The sequence below is a fragment of the Cryptotermes secundus genome, unplaced genomic scaffold (genome assembly GCF_002891405.2).
Source record: "Cryptotermes secundus unplaced genomic scaffold, Csec_1.0 scaffold1090, whole genome shotgun sequence".
Taxonomy (NCBI): Eukaryota; Metazoa; Arthropoda; class Insecta; order Blattodea; family Kalotermitidae; genus Cryptotermes; species Cryptotermes secundus.
The window spans coordinates 432,177-460,024 of NW_019734379.1; the positions used below are offsets into that span (position 1 = coordinate 432,177).

The 27,848-nt window shown below is 40.5% G+C and overlaps 3 protein-coding genes across 5 annotated transcripts in view; 1 reads left to right on the forward strand and 2 right to left on the reverse strand.

The window, feature by feature from the left end:
- The window catches only part of LOC111868961 (mediator of RNA polymerase II transcription subunit 20), a 344,422-nt gene that overhangs the window by 181,381 nt on the left and 135,193 nt on the right, over nucleotides 1–27,848 (forward strand). Inside the window, exons 1-2 of one of the 3 annotated variants that reach the window (XM_023860096.2) lie at nucleotides 8,446–8,534; nucleotides 11,423–11,565. In XM_023860096.2, the coding sequence (XP_023715864.1) occupies nucleotides 11,439–11,565 (127 nt within the window). In that variant the 5' untranslated portion in view covers nucleotides 8,446–8,534; nucleotides 11,423–11,438. Of the gene's footprint in view, nucleotides 1–8,445; nucleotides 8,535–11,189; nucleotides 11,312–11,422; nucleotides 11,566–27,848 lie in introns of those variants that run through there. The other 2 variants (XM_023860095.2, XM_023860093.2) reach the window with 2 other exon arrangements.
- On the reverse strand, nucleotides 822–11,059 carry LOC111868959 (protein SAND). The gene is made up of 8 exons (XM_023860091.2): nucleotides 10,527–11,059; nucleotides 10,064–10,239; nucleotides 9,290–9,487; nucleotides 8,273–8,516; nucleotides 7,567–7,742; nucleotides 6,877–6,997; nucleotides 5,391–5,672; nucleotides 822–2,581 (listed from the first exon to the last, which is right to left on the reverse strand). Exons 1-8 carry the CDS (start codon nucleotides 10,809–10,811, stop codon nucleotides 2,441–2,443), a joined length of 1,623 nt encoding a protein of 540 aa, XP_023715859.1. The 5' UTR covers nucleotides 10,812–11,059; the 3' UTR covers nucleotides 822–2,440.
- LOC117282668 (facilitated trehalose transporter Tret1-like) overlaps nucleotides 20,728–27,848 on the reverse strand; it is a 109,095-nt gene continuing 101,974 nt past the window's right edge. The window contains exon 4 of the mRNA XM_033753248.1: nucleotides 20,728–27,022. Coding sequence (XP_033609139.1) covers nucleotides 26,015–27,022 — 1,008 coding nt within the window. The 3' untranslated portion in view covers nucleotides 20,728–26,014. The remainder of the gene's footprint in view (nucleotides 27,023–27,848) is intronic.

Genomic DNA, 27,848 nt, shown 5'->3' on the forward strand with positions numbered 1-27,848 from the left:
CTGTTAGTAAAAGAAGCATACCAGAAAGGTTGATTTCCGTTACTTACAGAATACAGAGTTATCCACAGTTTTAAGCAATGGTGCTACAAATATTAACAGGATCAAATCACATGAAGATTGTTTGGGAGATGATGCCGAAGTACTTTGTGAAGCATCTACATCAGAAGCAATAAATGCTTCATTATGTCCATTAATACTTTATTTTACAAATGTTAATTACAAGATTATGCATATTACAAAACAAGATAGTAATAATATAATAAGTCCTTGCTACACAGTAGCAACACACTTCATTGCTGCAAGCCTGGTTCCTGGCCTAAAGCTAATTAGAAGTTATGGTATTGTTTCAATTCACTGGTGATAATACTGAATATACTTACAAAGTTAAATTCATTTCTCTGATAAAGATTAAAAATGTATTTTTCTTTACTTAATATCTTGGTAAAAAAAATTCTGTTTCTGTCTGGTTTACAGGTTGACATGGTGTTGTAAGTTTGATATTTTTGTTGGAGAGAAATATTGTGAGGTGACACGGTACATAACTGGCCTTCATAAAATTACTGTTATGGACCAATTGTGTACTGTTATAGACAAGACAGCCTGAATTTCTATTTAAGAAAAAACTAACATATATAAGATGGCTGCGCCATAGTTCAAGCGTTTAGCTGCTGGCTTCCCACTGTGGCGGCCCGGGTCTGGTCAAGTGGGATTTGTGGAGGACAAAGTGGCGCTGGGGCAGGTTTTCTCCGAGTACTTCGGTTTCCCCTGCCAATCTTCATTCCACCAATTGCTCGACAATCACCCTCACCTATCATCTGGGGCTGGTACAATAGGCCAGAAGTGGCCGCAGTACAAGGGACTTAGTCCCGCCCCACTAGCAATAAAAGAAAACATATATATGAGAGTGCAAGAGCCTTGTCTGTTGTAGCCAAACTGTTAAAGCGATGTTCAAATATGTGGTGGAAATTATGGGTGAAATTTGAAACCCTCATTCCACTTCTTGTAATTACATGTGCAAACTTTAATTTTGTAATTCAAGTTCCAGCCGCCATACCCTGTAATTTTAAAGTTACTATGCCTGTTATTTCTTCACAGTAACCGAAGAATATCCTCAAAAATGTATTCCTGACCTTGCCTACAAAACCACCTACTGTTTGGATTAATTTATTTATAGATGATCCATCCACTACATGGACTAACTATATAGTACTTAATGAGAGATGAGATTATCATGAATGGCCATGGATATAGATACAATGGTGTGTGACTCTGTTTACATGTGACATGTTTCAGTTTCATTGCCATAAATGAAACACAATTGTACTTGATAAGTGAAATTTGACAACACTCAAGTCACTATAGATTTCTATGTTTGAGGTTAGGTTAGACACTTCCAGATATTTACAGTTTGTGAAGTGTAAATATATAAATATATAACTTTTAAAGTTACAAATCTAGCTGATTTCTGTTTAGGCAAACAATATGGTTAATGAATGAGATATGCAGACTGGTTCAGAATCTACAATAGTGACTCTGAATGACAGCAAAGACAGGGAAGTTTCTGAACTATTTACCATTTTTCTGAATATACTTTCCAGACATATAAAGGGTTATGTTTAATGTCAAAAGTCTCAAAATATCTTATGTCATTTAATGAATGTTTAAATCAGTGCTGCCCTAATGTTGATACACAGAACAAATATGATCGCCCGGCTTTCGTTTGTGTATTTTATTATATGCCCTACATATGTTACTACTGCCAATGAAACTACAATTTTACAGTCAGTAATGTTCCAACAAAGCAGTCTTTCTACCAGAGTTTGGCATACCAGGTTACCATTATATTCTGTGAAATATTTTGACACTTCAAACAATTCAAAAAGGTAGTTAATGTCTATCTGATACAAAATTCTCACAGCAGTAAGAATGAAGAAAACAGTAAGGCCATGCAGTCTAGCAGAAGTCCACTGATGTTTTGGAGGAATGTATTTCCTTCATATTTTGGGGTGAACAGTAAAGCAAGCAAAACTGATGGGTTGCAACCTGCTTCTTGCAGGTTTCTTGCTTTGCTTATTTTTGAACCCTGAAAATGACTGTTTCTTCAAAATGTTCTTGGACTTCTACCAGACTATACATTGTTACATCCCAGAAGATGTTTTAATCTATATTAAAAAATTATTTACTCCCTTGGCCACCTCAAAAACGGCACAATATGGATATGATGGTAAGACAAATTTCCAGCAAATCAAATTATTTTAAAAAATAAGCTATGTATATGATACATACATTATGTCACAGATGTATAGATAATATAAATTATAATCAGCTTAAAAATAAGGAATCATCTTTTTCCAGTGGTTCCCATACATTTTCTGGAAAGTGAATCACACAGATCCTTTGCCCCACTGTGGGAACCACAGTTTTAGAGATCTGAACCATATTAGAATGTGGGTGCATTGAGAATAAACAGCCTGTCTTCTTCCTTCTTGATCCATCTCAGAAGTTTGTTGACAGCATTGATAGCACTGTGCTTCGTGATTAGAGGTTCAAATGTTACATACAATTCAAAACCAGAAGTAACCTGAAAAAGATGAGACTTCATAGAGTATAATGTCCATCTTATAAAATAAGTTTTGACTGGGAGAACATAACTTTATAGAGAGGACCCTTCGTCCATTCAGAGTTATCTGAGACAGTGTAACATTACAGGCTATTAATTTGATCTTGTCCAATGCCCTTAAATCCTCCCTCCTCATCTCTCTGTCTGTCTGTTCATGTATTACAAAAATCAATATAATAACCCCCCTGAAAATTAATTTTTTTGTTATGCCTTTTGACTTCTCTTCAATATATGGAAGATAATAATGCATGAAACAGTTTTCTCCTTCAGCCCTCCATAGGTCTCACAGCTATTGTTCACAGTCTATCAATATTCGTTTGCTTTGTGCTAAAGAGCATGTTTTGGGAATCTTGTTACTGTCCATTCTCTTATGGCGAGTTAACAGTTTTTCCTGAAAAATATATGAAGGTTATTCAGTTCAGTCATTATAGTGACTAGGTGACAAGCTGGACAAGTGAAGAGTTGAGGTTCAATTTCTGGCAGAGGCAGGGACTTTCCTCTTCTCCACAATGTCCAGATCGGTTCTGGGGTCCACTCGGCCAGCCTCCTTTACAATGAATACCGGGAGCTGTTTCGCAAGGAGTAAAGTAGCAGGGGCATGAAGCTGGCTCATCTCCATCTAGTGCCTAGGTTAAGAATGTTGGAACTGCATCTTCACTTCCCCATGTGTCTCTATGAGATGGTGCTTAATTAATTAAAACCCATGGATAAATTTACCTTACCATTCTCAGATGTGACGCCACGTAATCCGGTGTACCAGTACTAACCATTTGGAGGAACATGCCTTCTACATATAATATACAGTACATCCATCTACACTACTTTGTTTTTCAAATTTGTGTTTAATGAAACATTACCATGCTACATGTTTCAGTCTTTCGACTATCATCAGGCATTTACAGATGCTGTTTGCTTGACTTGCATTAATTATTTTTATTTGTTAAGTTATACATCCTGTTGTGTGTATCACAAATATAGTGTAAGACACCTCCTGCATGATGAAACATCCCAGAAGACCGTAATCTTCGCATCCACCATACCAGAACTTGAAATCTCCCCATGCATAAGATCAACACAATGAGGCATGAAGCCACATGAGATGGAGTAATGTAAAAGTTCTGGGCACTCTTAACTCTTTGACTGGCGCGAAGGGTATTTAAATCCCACCCCTGTCCTGGCAGGCCCTTTAAACCTTATGTCGCTAAAATGCATGTAGTTACTTTCTCCTAAACAACTTCAAAAAAATTGGTTTTTAAAAACGAAATTTTCAGGAACTAATTAAAATAAAATATTTTATGTAATAAATGCCTTTCCATACCTCTTTATTAGTTTTTCTTCGTGTGATAAACATTGAAACATGAAAGTTTGCAGAGAGCCACACCACAGCCTGCACACATGATACTTGTTTCTTTTCTAACCTTGTGCTTAGCACTCACGCGACACTTTCTCAGGGCACCATTCTTCTTATTGTTACTGGGAGGAACATGGACCATTTTGTGAATTTTCAAGCCACCCTCTAGACGATTTACTGGCTCTTTCACTGGTGGTCTTTTCAAGGTCGAGGGCGGAGGCGTGACTGCACTCGAGTCTGACGCAATAGATTCGTCATCCACTTCATTCCTTGACTTTTCTCCCTCTCCACACTGTTTGTTTGGTTCAGTCATTTTTCTACACAGTCCAATATAAAATCTTTGAATCTGTAATTTCTCTTCTTGTATTTTTCGTTTGTTGTGTTCTTTTTGAATAGAATGAAACTATTCAACCGCAAAGACATGTTTTGTCCATACCATGGGTGTGAAATAGGGGCCTAGTGGACAAATATTCTTCAATTTCAGGGCGTTTGTCGATTCCTGTCATGAACACAATTCCTAAGTATGTCCAGATTTCATCTGATGTGACATAATTGCAATTGTGTTTTCGAGAGTGAGGAGCTAACTCATGTGAGTTGAAGTGCTGGTGAGCATAGCGATTGGTTTCAGTTGTGATGTAATTTGCCAAGTCGTCATCCAGAAAAAATTTTAATCCATGAAGAGGGATGCATTTTATGTGTTATATCAATTTTGATCCCGAAACTATTAGCAAATAGAAATATTGGGGGTACAATGTCTCCGTACGTTCATGAGATGGGCGTGTCAGGCACCGCACTCGTGGTAGGTAAATGTTCATGATTACTGTCTTGTGGATCATTGTCTATCACTGTATTATTGTCACTATCAACTTCATCCAATTCAGGAATCATTATTTCATTGCCACTATCATCATCAGAACAAATCTCGTTCACAACATTTTCCAGCTGGTCTGTAGGAACACGAAGACACTTGCTGCAAGAAGCCATGGAGAAACTGAATGAATGTGAAATATTTTCTGACCTTTTCCTTCTCAGAGGGTTCTGACAGTAATATAGACCCTCACAAAGTTTACAAGGGTTCTTTACAAATATGCACAAAAACTATCATATATATGTTTTTGGTTGATGAGTGCCAAGAGAGCAAAGAAGGGAAGAGATTGTCAAAGCGTTAAAACACGCCAACGCCAGGGAACGGCTGGCATCGTCCGGGCGTTAAAACACGCCCGCGCCAGTCAAAGAGTTAACCTTGGTACTGCAGACATGAATGATGAGTTTCATGGTCTGCTCTCCTTCATCTCCTGAGTAACAAGCCACCAGTACCCATTAGGTAGGAGGCTGCGTAGGTCCTCGTGTCAGTCTGGATGCGACAGCAAATTCAACCCCTGTCCCAGCTCATGAAGGAACATGACATAACTTTCTTACCCAGCCCAGCATTGTCTCTTTGTCAAGCTGTTGGTGCAGCAGCTTCAGAGGTCTTGATGCAGCATGGAGGTGGTGATGCAAGGCTTGGTACAGACCAAGCAGCCGCTGTGACTCCTCCGTAGTATGATACGGGGGCTCCAGTGCTGGACTCCAAAACTGTGCTGTTGACTTGCACTTGTACAGAAAATGACGCATTTCAGGCACCCCTACTTGTGATGCCGTATAGCTCGGTCGGTTCACAGACTCGTTAATTGCTTCCAGACAGTTGCTACGTCGCAATTTCTGAAAAAAAATCACTTGATTTCAAATAAAATATTTAATTTAAAGTTCTCTGACGGGGTCTTGAGACAGGATCATAAGATTTCTTAGTCTATGGGCAAAGTACTCTTCTGCCATGAGCAGATTCCCAGGCTTCAATGAATTCTGGAAATCCATAAAGAAATGCAAAGATTGACTGATTCTTGGGAGTGATGACTTGGTATGAATGCGGAAGAAAGTGGTCATGACATATTTCAACATTTAATCTTACTCCAGTCCTCACTCTTACACTCCATCATTCTGTCCCCCAGTTATCTATATAACGCTTATCAGTGGGTGCATACATTGCTTTTATTAACTTCCACGTCCAGCAATAAGTTATGACAAATTTGAAGTCCTTCTGTTTTGAAAATGGAGAAATTCTTCCTAAAAGATTTCCAAGTTCACTGCAGGACATGACAGTGTTACAGGGTGCCAGGATAGCTGAGTGAGTACAGTGACTAGGCTATGGGCTGGATGACTAAGGAATCATGATTCAGGAACAACAAATTTTTCTCTTCTCCATGGCACTCACATCACCCAGCCTCCTATCCAAGGGCTGTTGTTCTTTCATGGACAAAGGGGCCGTGGCACAAGACTAACAATTCACTTTCATCTAGTACCATGGTTAGGAATATGTGCATCCATGTCCATGGCATGCTGCTGAATTAAGCAGTGGGACAACTACTTTTACCTTTACCTTCAGCAATTTGAATAGTAAATCATACTAGAAGCATTATGGTGTTGGACATTATCCATTGTCTTGTCTATTTTCTAAAAACCATCCCATTTCTTTGCTCTGAAAACTTACAGAAATCCTACACATCATACAGTAATGTTTCTAAGGACTATAGCATTGTATAGGATAAAGAATTTGTAATGTCCTGAAAAATGCAAAGAGTATTTTGATGGTGAAATCCTCTGGGAAGCAGCCATGCAAAATATGCAGAAGATCTGAGGATAATATTAAATGAATCTCATATAATTAGGTTGTAGGGATGTGACCTGGATTGAAACGTGTAACAGTTGAGGTTCTCACAAGGAGAGTTTTAATATTACCATCTTCTGGGATATGGATTATCTCAAGACTGTGTCCATTAACAGGACTTTTTTGTATTAGGCAGTGCTGACACCTTCAGATTAGACCTTGACACTTAGTTAACTGGTACATTCTGGTGTTAGTTCTCACCTCCACAATTTTCTGCTTTGCTTCTGACAGTGTGAAGAACACATCCCGGTCCACAGTCAGCAGTAGAAGACACGCCTGACAATCATCTGACAGGTAGGATACGTGGCCATACAGGAACCCGCTTGCAAAGAAGAATGTGTTTCAGTAGCTGAAATTTCTATTCATTTCAATATTTTTATGTTGCTATAATGACAACTGATCACGCGAAGATGGAAGTACAGACTATTTGTGAAACATTGTTGGATATGAGGTTTTCACAGCAGCGATTATAAAAGTACTATTATCTGCAATGTGCCACCGTGTTGCCCAGTAGATATTCACCACTAATTTGTAGGAACACATGGCCTTCATATTCAGGGTCGAAGAATAAGCCAAGAAATTGCTGTCTACCTCCTGCTGGTTACTTGCTTGGCTTACTCTTCAACTCTGAACATGGAGGCAGTACATTCCTCTGAAAGTTGTGAACTCCTACCAGACTACATGTAGTCAGAACATAGAAGAGGGTACGCTTAAGCAAATATCACTCAAAACATGCTTTGGGATCAATGATAAATTAATTTTATCAAGTAGTCAGTAGATTTAAGTTGCAATTCTGAAACGTTTCAAGTTAAATATGACCCCAAGTTCAATATATGAGCATGTTATGGACTGAATGCCATTCTGGAGAAGATTATACATCATCTTAGCAACCTTGAGTCAAATTTGGGTAAACATATGGGTGTCCAGCTCTCTGATGCTTTGAATGACTCAGATGAATTCACTAGGTTGAAAATCAGGTGGAGATCTGCTGGATGAATGAAGTATTTCTTCATGCGTACGAGTGTAATCAGCTGACTCTTGGCAAGCAGTATGGCAAATACAAGGTTCTGAAACAGAGCAGGCAGGACAAGGTTTAAGGTTCTCATTGTGATGAAAACTAAGAGTACTGTAATCTTGAGACAGAATCATTTAAATTTCTTCAGAAGATGGGAGGTGGATGGAACTGACTCCGGATCATGTCCAGTGGTGGACTTTGGTACAAGCAGTGTCGAAACCTTGGTTTACATTACAAGGGTCAGAAGTACATCTTGAATTAATCTTACACTGAAGCATCATCTTGTTTATTCAGGCATATAATATTTATATGACATTTTTCATTATATCTTCAGTCATAAATTTCATAATGCCTTAATGACCATTCAGTTAATTGCTTATGAATTACATATCCTATTATGGTATTTTAATTCTTTCCACCCTGAGTTTCTTTCAATTCCAATTTTGAGAAATCTGCATATGGTTAGCTTTAAGTGTTAAAGAGATTACGTGACATATTTACTGTCATACCAGTTTCAAACCAGGATGCTGTTTCACACTTGCAGCACAGAAATGATGAAAGCACTGTAGTCTCACAACCAACCTTAATTTTTCCACAGGTTTGTACTATAGTCTGTGTTATGGAATCCCTTACAGATGGTGTCAATGGTAAACACTTGACTGCACCAAGAAGAAATGCTGGTTCTCGTTCCATAAAGTTCAAGAGGTGATCAATCAATCGTTCAGCACCAGCTAACAGGCGACGCAAATCATAATTCCGCCGCTGTTCATAAATTCTGTTCAGTTGGGATGATGTGAGAACACTTACAACTTGGTTATAGACATACCTGGAACAGAATTGAGAGGTACTGTGCTACTGGAAGAGTATTATTGTTATTATTATTATTATTATTATTATTGGAGGGGGGGTTTCCCCATGCACCGCGACCAGTTTGATCTATTGTGCGTCCCCCTATGATCTTCTACCAGCCTCTATACCTTACTGGTACTGGTGCTTTCCATCAGTCCCTACTCAGCCAGCGAGGTCGGCCTCTACTGGCTCAGAGGTATCTCAATGCTTCCCCCATCTATCAGAGGCGTTAGAGACTACTGTTGAGCGGGAAATGTCCTTAATTTAGCTCAGTGGTCTCCTTTGGAGACATGAGGCTCTTTCACATGCCGTAAAGCTACGACATGGGACCCACGGCTTAAAGTCCCTCCCGGAGGACTTGTTCCCTGAATTTTTCCGCCCTTAAAAATTCCACGACCTCCGCCGGGTACTGGAAGAGTAACTAATGAATAAAGCAACAACAGACTTGGTCTTGAACCATATCCAAATTGAGACACTTTGCTCAATGTGAATGATACAGAGAAACATGGACTAAAACACAGAAGAAACCATCTTCAGTTACACACCCACCCATTTTCAAGTAATGTCACATAATGAGCATCTTCTGAAGCTGGCAGTACAGAAAATTCCAGAAACACTGTGTACATTATATTAAATATATCTACATAGTCACTGCCCAACATGAGGAGACATTCTGTGCTCTGATACCCATAAAGAAGTGAAACAAACATACTGGAAATGACTATAATTGCAAAACCTGATATTACTTACGTGAGTTGAAGAACTAACTGTGATACACTTTCTGTTGTTCTTGAAACAGAAACAAGGATAATAGGACCCTTTATAAGGAAAACAAACTTAGAGTTCCCTGTGTGGATTGACCGAATTGTATCCTGATTTGTTTGTACAAAGGACACCAATGCCTGCATTACACCAAATATGGTCACCAGCTTATCTTCAGTCCCATACCTGTCAACAGAGCAAGACCAGCGAGGTTCAGCTTCCACCATGAAATAAAATATAATTATGTGCTTTTGTGAACATAGAAAATTCAATCTTATGATAAGCACAAACTCAGAAAATGCATGCTTCAGTTCACTTACAAATGTAATTTTGATTTATTAATGTCATTCCTAAATATTTAAACTTTTTCCAAATTTTCAAAGGATTTCCTGTGTTGTGAGCATGGTCTCAGGCAGGCAAGTTAGATGCTCCTCCTGTAAATCAGGTCACCCATGTTCACTTACTGCATTACAGTTTTGGCCTGCATCTACTTAGTTCTGTTTGTTTCTAAACCAGCCTCCTTACTACCATCTGAAGGAGTTTCTGTGTGTTTCTGAACAGTATTCATATTGCAATGTTGCAACCAATATCTTGCCTATTTCATACTGTGATTCAGAAGAATATGAACTGGATAATTTCATATTCTTCATATTTGCAGTACTTAGACAAACACCACCAAGAGCACTACAACTTTACATATAACACAGTTGGTGTCACGTAAGACATAAAGAAGAAAAAATTGCCTGAAAAATTAAATAATACCTTGAATATATCGGTTTCCCAGCTGCACTAAGAATAAATACATGTTTCTTCCTTTCCTTCCATTCAGGGTTCTGCCAGTAGTCTTCTTCTGGCAAAGACCCAACAGGGGTGGCTGCAGCATTAGCATCTTCATTAGATGTGAGGCTTGTTTCACTTAACTGTGATGCTATTTCTTCCTGAAATGAAACAGTCACTTTACTTACAGTGTTCAGGTGAACGATAATTAGCCACTGTGTTAAGGGCCAGTGTAAGCCTACTCCTTATGCATTCACTCATATATTTTTTAATAGATTTTAACCTTCACAAGCAGTATATCTCACTTGCAATGACCATATATATGCAAAACGTTTCTGTGAAATTAAAATAAATCTATGAATGGAAAAATCAGTCCTGACACATTCCCATATACTTATAACCCTTCCATTAACTTGGGTTTAATATAACAACTACTACTGTTACATGCCACTTCATCATTTTCAATTATCTTGTCGTCCTGTTCAGAACTTGAGTCCTCTGGGACAGTCGTATCATTTAATTCTTCTTGAATTTCACTGATAGTACTGGTGGTGCTTTCTTTCATCTGCCTTTCATCAAAACTCGAATCCATTTCTTGTTCCAGTTCTTCAAAAGAATCAGTTGTAACAAGCATACTTTCAAGAGATGCCCCAGGTTCGAAATCTGGAACAACATCGGATTCCTCATTATTATCAGCGTCTTTCTTTTCCTCACACACGCCTTTCGAAGCCATATTTCTGTGCTGAACTCCACTTTGAACGGAGCTGATTTAGAATTCGTACATAGATTGGGCAATTACACATAGTATATAAAGTAGATGCTTTCTATCCATCATATTGAATTTCAATATTATTTTGGCATTTCAACGGAGACACAACGGTATTCATACTTCAGACATTTGCTGATTTAATAATTATTTTGTAATTTAAAATGAGCAATATCGATTCACCGTCACATTTTAATCGGCCATTCTTTAATAGCTTTAATATATGTTGTAATATAGGTCTTATTGGGTTGGCGAAAGTGATAGTCGAACTGAATGTACACATTTACAAGGCTATGCTTGTTTCAAAAAGCAGCAGCACTGCTGCCATCTATTCATTGTCTCGTATGATGTCGCATGGAAGTGTGTGTACGTTGGGGTACAAAAATAAATATTTGGAAAATAACTTGTGTTAGTTCTGTGGTGACGAGTGCAGTGTGTTAAAGCGCCTCTGAAATGGGCGTTACAGTGTACGTATTAAATTAATCGGCCTGTCTTTGTACCGTACCAAATTTTTCACGAATTATTTGTTTAACCTCAAAAACTTTGACATGCTTAATCGTGCCATGTTCATATTTCAGTTTACAACAATTTCCGATGGTGGAGAATCGTACTGGACCGCAGACTATCGAGTTTCTCACCAAACGCGTGATGGCACTTGGGGCAGTGCAAACTGGGCAGTTTCTTGTGGACTGCGACACCTTTATGTCAGTTCCCGCCGTTGGTAAGCTCCGTGTTGTTTCATTATGATAAATATATAATATGCGTGCAGTCTTTTTAACATAAATGTTTATATAAGTTTGAAACCCCATTTAGTTGTATTAATATGAGGTTCATTATATATTTTGTTTTATAAATATTTATTTTTTTCACTTTCGTATAATTTCCAAGTTACTTATTAGGCTATATAGCTGGTGATCTCCATTGCTGTCACAGATAGGAATACTATTATCATTTTAAAATAATGATAGAATACTGTGTGTTGTTCTCTTAACATTTTGTGCTGTGTACTTTCGTGGCTATAATGGCAACACATAGCATGCAGTATGTTACGGTGTAACACCTGCAGAGAGGGGAAAAATATGTATATAAATCCATGTAAGGTAAAACCACCGTTCTTATGAGAGTGATGGGTGTTTTTATACTGACATCATGTTAATTGTTTGACAACAAAATTACTTTCTGGAATGTCTTTGCAAGCTGCTTTAATATAGTGCATCTTTATTAACATAACATTTTCTCTGAGACAGTAATTGCTCATACCATATTATTATAAAAGGATTTTGTATACTGCGCAAATGCCATGAAATTCGCTTCAAACTTGACACTTTTAACGTGAAAGATTGCCATTATACGAAAATTGCTGTCACTTTCAGTCACCAAATTTGATAAATTAAGACAATGAATCACCAAATGTTCCCGAGCAAAGCATTCAAAGGTTAAGGGTCATCACATCGACCCGGCATGAAACGCGGCGTGGGCGTCACCGGAGCGAGGTTCTTGCGTCATGAACGGTGAGGTACACTTTATGGACTGAGCGGACGAAGTCTGTTAAAGATACAATTCGAATGTTCACCAGAAGATGGCAGAACAATTTAAACTAATGGTAGCGAAGAGTATATGCCTTTTTTCATCCATTTATTTAACGAACTTACTCCTTGAGCAATCGAATTAAACAGTTTATACGAATTAGTTGTCCGTACTGTAGAGTTAGGACGAATCAACGAGACTTCTCTCTCCCTATCCTAACCATACAGGATTTATTTTTCGAGTGTCATTATTAATTTATTTATTTCTTCCCCTTCGCTCCTTTGGCGTTCCTCGTTTATGTGCGTTCGTAACCATGAGTACCGCGAATTATACTTGTTCCGTCTGTCCGTTTGTATGCATGTAACGACTCGAGAATCGGTGAACTGATTTCTGTTGACAAACTTCCGTTTTCGTTATAGACAAAAATGACACGCAGTGACCTACTTGCGTTTCTGCCCGTATCTCCAGCGTGACTGGTAAATATTCTGAACGAAAAGGACTTTAAGTAGTTATAGAGAGAAATGAAACATATTTTATGTCCAACATATTTATCCTCTTTTTTTTCTTTGCTGTCAAGTACAAAATGAACGGTTAAAGGGTAGAGAACCTCATTATTGTATTGTTTTGTTGTTGTGAAGGGCTGCATACATAATCTGTAGGCCTCGGAGGGAAAAATTCATGCATAACTAACTACCTAGCAAACGAACCCCATGGAGCGAAGTGCTTCTTGAGAAGTTAATAATCGCTCAGACCGTCAAGAAATTTCTCATTTATTTTGGAACCCAAATCTTTATTGGCTTGTCAGCAGGGCCGGCCACTAGCCCCTATTCTGAGCCATATGAAACCAGTTCACATTCACACACCTTTATCTGTTTTAATATTATCCTCCCATCCAAGTCTTTCAAGTGGTGTTTTTCCCTGTATGTTTTCTCCCTATAATCTTTTAACTAATTAACAGCATGGAGCCAAGCCCTTTTTGAGAAGCCAACAGTCGCTCAGCTACTGAAGAATTTCCCAGCTTTTGTGAAACCCGAAAGTCACGAGTAATTTCCATGTTCACAAGAGCCCTCCATTGGTCCCTAATCTTAGCCAGATGAAGCCAGTCCATACCACCCCATCGTATTTCTCTCAGATCAATTTTAATATTATCCCACCTATGTTTAAGTTTTACAAGTGACCACCTTCTTTCTGGTTTTCCCACCAGAGCCATGTACGGACCCTTCCCCCATTCGTGCTACATGCCCTGATCATCTCATCCTCATTGACTTGTACTTTGTGAAGAGTACAGGTTACGGAGCTCCGCATTATGCAGTTTTCTCCAGTCTCCTGTTATTTCATCTCTGTTCTAGACTCATGTATTTGTAATATCTTCCATGAGTGCTACATGCCCTGCTCATCTCTTTCTTAAAGAGAAGTAAGCTTGTGTAGGTCTAAAACTTGTTATTTAAAACAGTCAGGTACGCAAAATAAATAGAATGTAAAGTGTCCCCAAACGGCAGTGTAGTGTACTTTGTTCGGGAGATGCGTGTTTCGAATCACGTTCGCGACATCGGCTATCTTGATTGAAGATTTTCGTGGCTTTACGCAGTCATTCGTATACCTGAGGGATAGGACCTCGATTAGGCCGTGAACTCTTCCTTCTAAATCCTTTCAACTTCTTCAGTGATTTATAAACCTACCGTCCTGCGCTACAACTTGTGGTCTAGCTTATGACAGCCATTAAGTGACCTACAGTAGAGTCTAAATCACAGCGTTGACGGTGAATACATGGAGAATTCCTGCTGCAAAGCAGTGCTCTCCTTCCTGAAGTGTACTATCTGCATAAGGAAGCTTTAAAGTAAATGAGACCGTACCGTGGAGTAATTTAAAGAGGGTGGCTAAAGGAGGGCTTTATCTGGTTTAATCTTCATATCAAGGCTGTCGCAACGTGAAAAAAGTTCTCTCCAGTTTAGCATAGTATTGTGTAGTCAGTATACAAATTTGGCAAATAATTTAAGGACCGACGCTTCAAAATTTAATTAAATCTCCTCCACGTGTCCCTCCGTCGCACTTTTCATTTCCTGTGCCCAATCCTCGCCTTGTTTCTGCTGCATTAATATACGGCGCTCTCTAACTATTGCGAAAAGACACTAGACGTGAAATTAACCAACCTGTTAGCGCGCGAGTGTGTGTTTCCTGCGCAGGACAAGTAAAACACGTTTCATGTTATAACTGTTTAATATGCTCCTTTAGTAAGCCATTTGGACTAGGATTTTTATTGATTTTCCTCAGCCCGTCCAAGAAAATTCTGGGATAGCGCTCCGAGTAGGCAACGACCGTTTCCTTTCATCAGAACATCCGACGCTATATAGTCCCAGCGCTGAAGTCCCCTGGAGAAAACAAGTCCTTCGAGTCCCGTAATCATGTTGAAGAAAACAGTGCGCATAACATTTAGGTGCCAAAACCCGAATAGAAGACATAGGCATATAAAGGAGAATAATATTAAAATGGATCTCGAAGTTGGGTGTAATTCTTTGTGGGTTATTTTACGACACTGTTAGTATGTAGACTATATAGCGGCAAATAGTAGTAGCGATGAACTGGAAGGGATTTGAAACCGGTCTTGGCATAATCGAGGTACTATCCTGGCCGGTTCCTGGAAGCACTGAGGAAAACAAAGAGAAACCGCAGTCATAAAAGCCGAAATTCGAACCGAGGATCTCCCGAGGACGTGACGAGCGATACCGCTGGGTCAGCCTTCTTCTTGGGGAAGATGAGGGTCGCCATAAGTGCCCTCTTAGTGTAGCTACTTCCGGCCAGTACCTTCCAACGTGTTTCGGCTCTGTTAACTTCTTCGCTGATTCGCGGTTCTTCTTTCTGAGTAGTAGGGTAGAAGCTAGAAAGATTTGGTTACTGCAGGTTGAGCCATTTCACTTTATTGACATAAATAAGCAACGGAAAGACACACAGCCAATATGAAGGTTTTCTTTACAACATACAAGTCGATATCAAAACAAATATGAAAGTGACACTGTACTCCATACCACTAGATACAAAAAATATTGTCTTAAGACTATATCCTGATGACTTTCTCGCAGTAACTAATACATAGAGTCAGTGTTATTATTATGGTACGTAGGGGATGTATTCATATCATAAATGCCTTAAAAATTAAGTGCCACTTACACACTATATAAGCTAGTTACTAGGACTATTATATGTATATTATTATTGTCTTACAAGTCTGCGTTACATTTCAGTATACTAATTACAATATTGATAAAATATGCTAGAAATACTGGGTCAGTATTTTAAAAGTAAATATATCTACTTGTTATATCATGATAGGATTTCTATTGACTCGTCGTTAAAAAGATCTTCAGTCAGGGAGATGGTTACACTTATCCCTCTTCTGTACGCAACACGCAACACGCCACTTGTATTGTTAGATTACATTAAATCACATGGTCACTGTTCTACAGTGGGCACTAAATTGCTACATGAGGTACAGTTTCACAAAGTAAAAGGTAAACTTGTCCCCTTGCTTAATGAATTAATTAAGCATTGTGCCATTAAGAAGTATGGGGGAGTGGATGTATAGACCCACTCATTCTTAACCTCGACCCTAGTTGGAAGTGAGTAGTCAGCTTCATGCCCCAGTCACTTTACCCCCGGGGAAAGAGTCCCCGGTACCTATTGGATAAGAGACTGGGTGGGCCCCAGGTCCGGTTTGGACGACGTGGAGAAGAGATAAATCTCGCCCCTACTGAGACTCAAAGTCCGACCCTCGGAGTTCACCCAGTCGCTATACCGACTGAGCTATCCCGGGTCCCTGATAGAATTGCGAAAGAATGATATTGTAACGGTCGAATGATGTTTTACGAAAGACTGAATTTTAGTGTTCAGTGTATAATAGTGATCCTGTGATTAACTGATAAACACAGGCAGCTTGCGCATGCGGAAGATTGATAAGTGCTGCCAATTGAACCAACGCAACAGGACCCTACAGGGTAGAATTATGAGTTAAGTCGAGGTTAGGGGTTCCTTAGCTAGAGGAATAATATTAAGTTACTAGTTTGTTTTACTTTTTTTTTTGCAGTACGTTTCAAGTTATTGTCATTTTTAATTAAAACTTTAAATTGGTCTTCATCAACTTTAGACCTATTATATTCTGGTAACCACTGTAAAACAATTAAATATTGTACAGTCTGTTTATTAGAAAGTGGAAGAACTTGAGCGATTAATTCGCTGTAAGAACTTGTGCCATTCTGAAGCTCTGAGCATTTTATGAACTATTTGCTATATATATATATATCAGGGGTGCCAAAAAGTGTAGGGAACGGAATGATATTGAGCAAACTAGAACAGTTTTACTACCCTGGCCATATAAACTCTACCTCTACGAATAAACCTAATCAGTAGGCGACTGGTGCTCTTATGTGCTTGTATCGTGTATATATTCATGAACTCCTGACTGTAAACAACTCTTCGCTGCCAGTCGCTTTCGAATTAATGCTTGTATCCGCCGCGTAATTTTAACACCCCTGTTACGAATGGTAGTTAGATCTATAGCGTCGCATGTTTGGTATGGGATCAAAAGGAGTGCCACGTGAAGTTATGTGAGACTAAAGAATTGCAGGTTGTTAAATTGTGAAAGGTTTCTTCAGTTTGTATGTAAGCGCTGAGTTACGTCTACCTGCAGAACAGAGGCAGGATATCTCACTTAGATAACCTCTCGACATGTACGCTGTATGATAATTATTGTCGTGTTTCTAAAGCTATGCCGTATTTACGCTTACAGCCTTAGCGTAGACTCATATTTTAAAACAATTTTTACATAAATGTCCCTTTACCTGTATTCAGGTCCACTGACACACATCTATGTGGGTAAACTACAATTTAACATTGCGTAGTGGTAGCGGTGTTGGTTGAGATACTATGCTACAAGACGGATGGTCGCAGGTTCGATTCCCAATGAGGCAATTGGATTTTTTAATTGACCGAATCCTTCCGGCCGTACAGTGGCTGTGGGAATGACTCAGACTCTAACAGAAATGAGTATCAGGAATCTTCCTGGGGTAAAGGGCGGCCGGAGCGTAAGGCTGACAACCTCACCGCCATCTGTGAGCCGATTGTGTAGACAATATGGGAGCCTCAACGAATTTGTGAAGCCGGAATAGGCTTGAATTCCCATATCATGAATTGAAGAAGAATTTATTTTTATTGTGTGTAGGATAACTGATAAGATAAAGGCGTACTTATGCTCATAAATACGGAATATGCTATACTAATATTTAGCGTATATAATAAACTGCCTCGAAATCGAATTCAACTTCGATTACAGTTTCAGGCGATACTGATTGTTGTCGTTAGGAATACTTTTGTCGGACGTATAAATCCCGTTTCGAACTTAGTCGAACTGTTTGGGGCGTAGCGTGTTGCATAGTTTCTCCGTTAATTGTAAACAGCAAATTCTAACTAGACCTTACTTAATGTAGCGTAGAAGTGATTTGATTTGTGCGGACATGTGGTGTATCGTTATCGGACTGTGTTTTTAAAATGGAAATTAAATCAAGATTTAAGCGTGTTTAACCCCCTGAATCCTGAAACGAAGAGAGAAAAATAGGAGAGTCACTTTCTTCTTTGGGAGTTAACCAGGGCCTGAGCAGTGCTCGTTTGTCTCGGTGATCGAGGGAAGAATTTGTTAATTCACTTTAGGTACCAGGACATTACCACTTCGCCAATTCGCCCGGTGAATGCATATTGCTTTCGTGTAATGAAAAGAGCATTCCCACCGCGGCGACCCGGGTTTGAACCCGGGTCTGGTGTGGTATTTGTGGTGGACAAAGTGGCGCTGGGGCAGGTTTTCTCCAAGTACTTCGGTTTCCCCTGCCAATCTTCATTCCATCAATTACTCCACAATCACCATCATGTGGGGCTGGTACAACAGGCCAGTAGTGGCCGCAGTACCAAGTGGGCTCAAGTCTCACCCCACTAAGAATAATAAAAATCATGGAAGAGCAAGATTATGGGGTCCTAATATGGTGGCAGCACATATTGACTGTTTTTCTACTTTAGCAGTATTATTCTCCTTATTTTGACTTAAGTAGTATAGAATATAGTGAGCTAAGCTGTTCTACTTTATATTAGAAAAACGAAGAAAATAATTCAGTGATCGATTCTTAGTCCGTTTCGTGTTGGTGTCCTAAGCAACCATATTACATTCCAACTTGGTAAGCCCGTGTCCCTGCCCGGCAATTTCTTCCATCACTGGAGGTTACTAAATATGGGCGCAATACAACATGGGATCCACGGAAACGTTACCCATCAGATTTTCTGTTTTCTTAAATAGTTACCTCCTGAATCTTGTTCATTTGTTTTTCCGTACAGTAAAATTTGTTGTCAAAAATACCTCGAGATATATTATCGATCCTTGTTGTCTGTCTAAAACATCTCTGAGGTTACGTCATACTGGGAAGGCAACTTTACGTAATAAAAATCCCGTATGTTCGACGGGGTCTCCGGAACTGCGGTTAGGTTCCCAACGGGAGTCGAAAGTGGTCTCTACGAACTTTCTAATGATGATGTAATGATCTCCGCCACTAACTGATGATGACACTCCCTCAGAGAGTGTACATATACAGGTTATGTAAGCGCAGAGATTCTTGACCTTAAAATGAACTGTCCAGTGAGATGAGCAGATGGTCATTACTGGAGAGGATGGCCGTGGTGTGTCCCCGATATTATCACGAATAATTTTAGAGAGAGTGCAAGAAACCCCGAATGTCCTCCGTCAAGTTGGGCAGTAAACTGCCCATAATCCGATCCGTGTCCTCTGTGATGATAGCAGGCTGAAGGCGAATTATTTGTTTGATGAATAGGTGAAAGGGACGTGGAGATAGAGCCCCATTCATTATAGACCTCGACACTCTGGAGGTGATATGTCGGTTTCAAGCTCCTGTTGTCTTAATCCCCAAGGTTAATGTCGTGATGGTACCTCAAATTGGGGAATATCCGCGTTCTTACACATTTTCCCCATTCTTGGTCCAGTAACACTCATTCAGCGCTGTAAGCTGTAGCCTGAGCAACAAAATGTAAATTGGTGGGGCGTTCTCAGCTCTGGCGATGAAGGAAGAAAGAACCGTTGACCTTAAAGTGGAAGTGGGATTCTAACATTGTCATAGGGTCGTGGTCTCTCTGAAGTCGGAACCGCTATAAAAATCCATCACAGAGGGTTTTATTTTGCGTATATAAGCCCAAAATTTGAAACCGGGCAGTGGGAGGCGTATCATAAACTCCTGGAAGTCGTGTGCAGACAAGCAGCGGTGGCGGGTGGAACCAGCTCAGTAACTGCTTGCCATGTGGTGCCACACATCGGTGTTCTGCTGTACCACGTTACTGCATTCAGCAATGCAGTAGTTTGTTAGACTATGTCGAAATCATCTTAGATGTCGCGTCATCATCGGATAGTGACGTAGTCACATACGATGGGAACACTATACTAGAGATCTCGCTGAGCGCACAGGACCCTCCTTCCCTGTGCTTGCCTAGTGAAGCTATGACGTAACCTAGAGATGTTTTGAATAGACAGTGTACAGTTTAAATAGGTCATACTATCAAATGATTAATGGTTAAATGTTAATGGTGCTGTTTTTTTCGCGTAGTTATGTCAGCAACGTCCAACCTTGAGCGACACTCAAATCTCCAACAGACGCATAGATAGCTGTCAGTGCTGATGTAACTTAAAACCCACTAACGAAACATTCAACAAATATTTTGATCACTATTAGTGGTCAACTTTAATTAATGATATTGTTTTAACAAATATCTTCGAAGTATGAATATATGGTACGTAAGTAAACAGACCCCTTTACAGTTTCTCTCTGTGTAAAGGAAACACCCGTCATCACAAACGCTTGACCCAGTTTATACCTCATCATCCTCGTATTACCCTATATTGTCCACGTATTACGGAAAAATTATATGGAGTGTTAGCGGACAATCGGCAGTAAGACACATGTGTTCGATTATGAGTTTCATCACACTTTGAAAGTATGCATATTGTCTGCGGGCAGTTTCAGAACGTCGCCTGTAATAGTACGTGTAGTAGAGATGTAATAGAACCAACTCTGTGATTTTAGTCCGCAAGCGAACTATACCGACCGAGCGACCGCCGCTTGTCGGCGAAGTTTAGTTCCAACTTTGCGGATAGATGATGTCGCGTGGTCAGCGCAACGAATCCCCACGGCCGTTAATTTAGGTTTTCTAGACCGGAACCGCTATATCCTTGAAATAGCTCCTCAATTATCATCACGAGGCTGAGTGGACCCCGTTCCAGACTCACTACCTCTCCGAAAAAATGTGTGGCAGCGCCGGGAATCGAACCCGGACCTCTGGATCTGTAGCCAGGAACGCTGACCACTAGACCACAGAGGTGGTCAGTAGAGGTGTAGCTGATGTGAAATTCGATGCAGCAGATTTGGAAGCCTATGAAGTCAGGGAAATCCTTTATTACTGTTGAATTAGTAGCGCATGAGAATTATATTAATGCACGATAGGCTTCTAACATGTGTCTAAAGCATCTTTGAGGCGGAGTCACCACCGTCAGTGACTAAGTCGTTTAGACTGTTACGTCATCATTAGAAAATTGCTAGCTTCTATTTTCAACGTACGCTGGAAGCATGAGTCGCCACACGGGGGATCTCACTGAACACAGAGGGACCTTTCTTCCGTAAGGTTGTTACTCAATGTACGGCGTGCCGTGGAAAGTGTTTTAGACAAGCTTTAGTAAAATGTCCTTTGAAAATTCAACAAGAAAATATGACGGTTGCCATCTCTGGCTAGGATTTACACAGATAACATTGATATACTGTTATACATCATGGCCCTTCAGGGACACTTTGAACATATAGTTTCACTGAATGTGCATGCTATGCAACTTTCTTTCCTTTGAGGGTCGAGACTGCAGTACCGACTGAGCATAGGTACCTCACTCTGCTGTTTATTCCTTCCTTCTTCTGGGTCCTCTCGTAACTACTACGATGGCCCATAACTCTGCTGACTAAATCGAAAATGAGAAGTTGTTTAAGAGTTTACTGACATTCAAAATAGCATCCTTTTGTACCTTCCAGGCGCGTTCAGTGATTCCTTTTACTCTTTCATTAAACTCTGAAATGTTGATTTCTTTTCCCTGTCTCATTTCCTGATGTCTTTGAATCCTCTACTCCAGTGTTCTTGACAGTAAGAACAAAAGATCCAAAAACCAAGCTAAACATTTCTATGTACTGTTAAAGTTGTCATATAATATTATTATTATTTATTGTCTTCTAAACTGGCATAAAATATATTTATAATGGATGAAGATGGAAGTTTTCCATTTTATGCAGATAATTAAAATACGCAGTTACTATTGTTGTCCTACTTCATATATTGAATAATATTCCTAACGGATTTAAAATTACCATTTCTTCTCATGTAATATATTAACTACTTTGTACAATAAATCTATTAGAATTTGTGCAAGAACTGGGCTTATTTGTATCACCGTGATGATCACGATGATTTCTATGTATTATCATTGATGCTACGAGATGAAACTTATGCTTCTAGCGTTAACTGTCAGCTCATTGTTGTATGTGACTGGTGCTGCCACCGCTTGTTCCAGAATATAACTATTATTATTATTGTCAGCGGAAATAGATCGAGCTGTGAGCCCGTGGTATTGTCGTTACACAAACACATGAGTATCGGGAACAGATCTGCATGGAGACAAAAGTTATATTCAGTGCAACATTACACTGCATGTACGTTCTCATAAGCCTAAAAAATGTATAGGGTTCTCTCTAAATCCCCACATTCAGACCGACTAAGGGGCCCGTCCAATTGATGGGCTGTGTTCCTCCGTATACAGGAAAACCACAGTCGGACTCGCAGATTATCAAAACGGAAGGCGTAGAGGGGAGTGGAGGTAGAGCTTTGCGCACTCTTAGCTTGTGTAGCAAATGGAGGCGAATTTCTGTCTTTGTATTCTGACCCAATCGCCCCCTCCCCTCGAATTTCCATCGTGTTACCGGTTCTCCTCTGATGTCACGCGCTGTTCTTCCCGGTGTTTTGCGATCATCAGAACTAAACACGTGACTTTCTTACTATACGTCTAACCAGAGCAACTGACATGGCTGCTTATTTTTCTGCTTTTGGTTTATTTAGCAACGCTATCGCTAGCCCAGGCTGTACAGCGTCGAATATCAGGATGACTGATAATTGTGAAGGACGTGGAGGGAAACGGTCGTGGCATAATTTGAAGTAATGTCCCTGCATTTGGCTGTAGGGGCTGAGGAAAGCAACGAAAATGTCAATCAGAGTAGGTGGTCCCCAGTAGGTATTTGAACCTGGGGTTCTCTGAATATGGTGCCGGAGTACTAATCACTCCTCCGCGACGGAGGAGACGGCGCCCTTACGAGAACCCAGGACTGAATTAAGAAGCCTTTTTAGGTCCTTCATTAACCGAATGTAACGAAACCTCCGTTACGTGAAGAACGTTTGTCACTTGAAGTGGAACGCACATGCCAGACTCTCTCTGGCACAGTACAAACACCATCAGAGGCCCCAGGCGAATAAGCCAAGGAACTGTATTATGAAGTCTGCCCCTTACTTCCGGGAAGGCACTGCTCTGTTCTCGGTCATTTTGATCGCCATCTGCAGCGTTCCTGTTGTCGCTCCGTAGTTCGTGACGGCCATCGCAATTTTGGGGTGTTCTTGGCTCCAGAACCCTCCCGAAATCCTGACCTCTATCCACTGCGAAATTGCTTACAGTGGATCCTCTTGTGTTTAAAATTTCGAATTTTCTACATATATAGTTTGGATTTGTATTGTAGAGTTTTGTTGCTTCCTATAGAACTCAGTTTTCACTATGCTGATATATATATATATATAATTCGCTCGAAAAGTGTTTTAGAATACAGGGCGAGCAATATTTGTTTTATGTTTTTGCTTAAAATGACATAATTCTTGTTAATATAATTGCATTTGTTCACTGTGAACTTCAGTTTCACCATCTATAAATCTAATCTACTACGCATGTATTAAAATACAGAGCGTTTGAAAATTATCTCGGCTTTGTCGTTGAGATGCGTTAAAGAGTTTGGATGTGTGGTTTTTAATTTAATCTGATACTCGAATGTCACCTCTCATGGTTTCTAAATGCAGCCTGTTCGGAACTCCTATACATATTTTGAAATACAGGGCGGTAAAAAGAAATGCAACTTTTAATGTAAAAATCATCGCCTAACTGATTTTGGGGGCTCTTTTGTTGACATGCTTTGACATATGTAGGCCTACCTGTCAGTGAGGCGATGTTTGTTGAATGTAGTTTAAGTGATATTTTCGTCGTGCATCACTGTAAACGCCACGCGGGAACGTAGAGAGCAGTAAATTGGTCCGGAATAAGGTGAGCCTCCACGTTCACCATACTCCATCCCTTATTTTGCTTCAGAATGTACCGAACATATGTCAATTCTTGTGTAAAAAGAACCACAGAGTAAGATAGTGAACATTCTGTTTGGATTTGTTGCAGTAGATATTGAAGGCTCTCTGAATAGTCTGCGTGTGTTACAAGCCCGATAATTTTTGTGTGTGTTCAAAATAGGAACTATCTTTTTGTAACATCCAGTAGGAGAACGTGTAGCGCGTGAGAAATTCGGCAGTGAATTTAGAGCTTTTCAGCTTGTGTTAAATCATCCTGTATCATTGTGTGTCATATAATTGTTCACGAAGTTTCCCATTTACACGACTGAAAAGTCTATACATTGGAAAGTCTGATGGTTCTTTTCAGTCCGTTAAATAAAAATTGCAATCGATTCTACGATGAACTTTTGTCTCCATTTAACGCCGCGGTTCATTGTTCAGGCAGCGGACCAGAGTACAGACTGTACACTCGCAGACAGGCTGCGGCCAGCAGGTCCTTACTCTTACTTAACTATGCAGACTTATGTTAGCGCTACAAATTAGGGATGTCAGGCGGTACAAAATTCGATATTGACATTGTTTTATTCAGTTCTTATTAGTTAGTCAGGCGTGAACAAATGCTCAGGCATGCCCACCTTAAATGAATTGGACTTAAAGTTTTTCCTATACAGGGTGTTTCAGAAAATCGCATAAGTTGAGTGACATTCCCGGAAGGCCACGGAAAGAAGGAACACATTAATTTCACATTGGATCAGAATATAATTAGTATGAAATTTATTACACGACTTTTGATGTGAAGAATTTTAAGACATTTTTTTCTGTTTATTAGCATTACTGACGAAACGTCTGTAATCTAGAACTTAATGAACGTGACGCCAAAAATACGCAAGGGGGTGGTTGCAGTGTCCTGTAGGTCAGCCACAGGGAACCACAAATGAAAGATGTATGTATCTTAACAGGCATGCCCGATAAAAGTTTAAAAATATCGATATATTGAGGTAAACAAAAGTATCGAGTTTCGATACCAGATGACATCAAGACTACAAACTATTATACTTCGACATCAATGGCGTTCTCATTCCAATTAAAATTTAGAAGAATCTTAACATAAATATGAACTGTTATACAATCGTAATGATTGGTTGCTTAAGAGGGCATTTCATTTTGTCCGAGGCATTCACCGTCTGCCTCTGCATGTGGGAACATGATAATGAAATTAAATATTTCAGAGTAAGGGGGCTCCTGTTCAAGAGAAGTAAAATATACAACTGATAGCTGTAGTACTAACCAGATAACTAACTGCATTGGAGTTCATGTGGATGGAAAGTTTTCACGAATAAAGACCGGCATACAATAGGCAGTAGAAGCACCTTCATAACTGAGAGACAATATCCACGTTGTCACCCTCACGATCATATTCAAAGAGTTGTTTTATCAGTAAACTTTTTGTGTAAAACATCATCATCAAACAATGTTGCACATCGTTGTGTCACAATTAGAAAATCACCAGGTTCTATTTTCATGATATGATGGGAGGCAGGATCGTGGCACTGGAGCTGCCACTGAACTTGAGCAGGCAACCTTACTGAAGAAGAATGCTGTGTGCACAGCGAAAGCTCTGGCCTGGAGGTTCTGCCTCCCATCGACTGTTGGAAATATAAACCTAGTGACTTCTGCCGGTGACGCAACCTCATATTTTAGAAGCAGTTTGGTGGCATTTCCCTCTGCGGAATTATATGCAAAATGTATGAGGAAATGTTAATATACAGTTAACCATATGAGACTCTTACATTTTGGGTCCATTTCACTTAGAAATGTCCTAAATTAAAATCGCTCATTTCGTTCGAATTGTTTTTTAACCCTTTTATTTATGGCTCTAGATGTACGATGTATGTTAACTGGTTCAGTTGTTCGTTCGCTTAATTGAGCACAACATGAAGGCGTGTAAATGAGTGGAGGTGTAAAAACTTAACTGAAAGTTGCGTGGGACGTAGGCTATCACCAGTTTCTGCCCATTGTATACCAGACTTAGGCCCTTACCTAGCCGTTACAGTAGGCTCTCACAAGTTTCGTTGTAACCCCACAACATACCCTCCATTCACTTGGATTGTCACAATATTGTATCCAAGGCACCAAGTTGATTGAGTTTACACCGGGATGAAAGTTGCACGTTCCATCATGATAGTTCTGTGGCTTCGGCACTACGCATGCGTATATTTCGGATGCATCTCGTCCAGGTCACGTCCCTTCGTCTCAGGGACGAAACATACCACGAAGCACAGCCCCCCGACAGAAATGGCCGCGTACAACCAGTACGCCCCGTGCAATCCAAGCAGTTGCTGAAAGTCTACAAAGGTCTTGACGCCAACGAACGCGCACACGTAACTGAAGGAGGTGGCCAAGGCGCTGCCCAGGCCGCGGTATTCTAGCGGAAACAACTCGCCGATAAGCAGCCACGAGATGGGGCTGATGCCTAAGGAAAACGCCACGGTGAAGATGAGGACGCAGAGTAGTGGGATCCAGTCGTGCTGCGCCGCGATCAGGCAACCGTTCCGGTTTTCCTTGTGCACGTCTTCGTAATACGCGAACGATCCGAACCCTGCCAGAGCCATAGACATGAACATGCTGCTCGCGATCAAGAGCGGTAAGCGGCCGACGATATCTATGAGAAGTCCGGAGACGCAGGAGGCCAACAACTGCACAAAGCCTACAGCTACAGCTCCGCCGTGCGGATTCATGCAGCCGGTCTGTCGAAAGATTGACACCGCGTAAAAATTAAAGGCCGTGGCTCCAGAGAACCGCTGGAAGAACATTAATCCGCAGGTGGTGAGTACAGGCCTCAGCAGGCGTGACGTGATGGCTTTGAAGGTACTACGACACCCATCGTGGTACTGTCTGCTCGTGATGATGTTGGTGCGAATTGTGGCGATCTCTTGTCCGACGTCGATCTCGGGACCCCGGAGCCACTGTAGAGACCGTGCTGCCTCCTCGTCTCGACCCACGAGCACCAGGTAGCTCGGTGTCTCCGGGATGTACAGTACTGTGGCGAACAGCATTATGGGAGCGATTGCCACCACCATGGCCAACTGTCGCCAGTCGAGGTATGCCCCCACAGCGAAGCTGATCAGCATGCCAATCTGCCCAACTATCTTGAGTACCGCGCTCAGGCACCCCCGGATGTCTGGCACCGAGATTTCGCTGATGTACACCTGTTGACAGATACACTTTGTCATATGGAGTACAGTCCTACAAGAACTATAACTACTATACCAGCTGTCAAATTTCCTGAATTTTATGGAACCCGAAGGTTCATCATTGTTCACAAGAGTTCTAAACTGGTCCCTATCCTGAGCTCGCACCCTCCCATCCTATTTCTGTAAAATTCATTTGAATATTATCCTCTCATCTACTTCTAGGCTTTCCAACTTCCACATTACCTCTTATTTTCTTCCTCTGTCATATGTGCTACATGTTCTGCCCATCTAATACTCCTTGACTTGTCCTAATAACACTTAGCGGGAGCACAAATTATGAAGCTCGTCATGCAGTTTTTTCCGGCTTCGTGTTACTTGTTCCCTCTTGTATCGAAATATTCTCTCCCGCTCCTTGTTAGGATCGACTGACCCATGAAGCTGATGAACTAACGTAGGAACCATGATTGGTTAGTTACAAGGTGGATGTGTTTTAGATGAAAACGGAGGGAAGGAGATAAAAGTATGAAAGGGATAAAGAAATGAAGAGAGAGGGCGAAGGATGAACATACAAAAGAAATCATGCCCTCCCCTTTTAATTTTAGCCGGCTTCCCCACCACTTAATTACTGATTTGTCAATGCTAACCCTTGGAGGGGCTGGGGGTACACGCAGAAACTCGCCGCTTTGCAATCAGCAACCCTCTTCTCATTTCTGCTTGACATTTCAGAACCCCTGTGACACACCGATCCACATTAGTGACGTACGAACGGATGTCATCATTCCTGCTTTTTTTTTTCCTTTAATTCCCCACCCCCACCCCACCCCCAGTGCTCATCTACAGG

Bases quoted from the DNA above. Each gene is read 5' to 3' on its own strand.
- LOC111868959 (XM_023860091.2), bottom strand. From the start codon at position 10,811: ATGGCTTCGAAAGGCGTGTGTGAGGAAAAGAAAGACGCTGATAATAAT. The intron at 9,488-10,063 runs GTATTATTTAAT...CTCTGTTGACAG, and splicing joins GGGAAACCGATATATTCAAG to GTATGGGACTGAAGATAAGC. The intron at 8,517-9,289 runs GTAAGTAATATC...ATTCTGTTCCAG, and splicing joins CAGTTAGTTCTTCAACTCAC to GTATGTCTATAACCAAGTTG.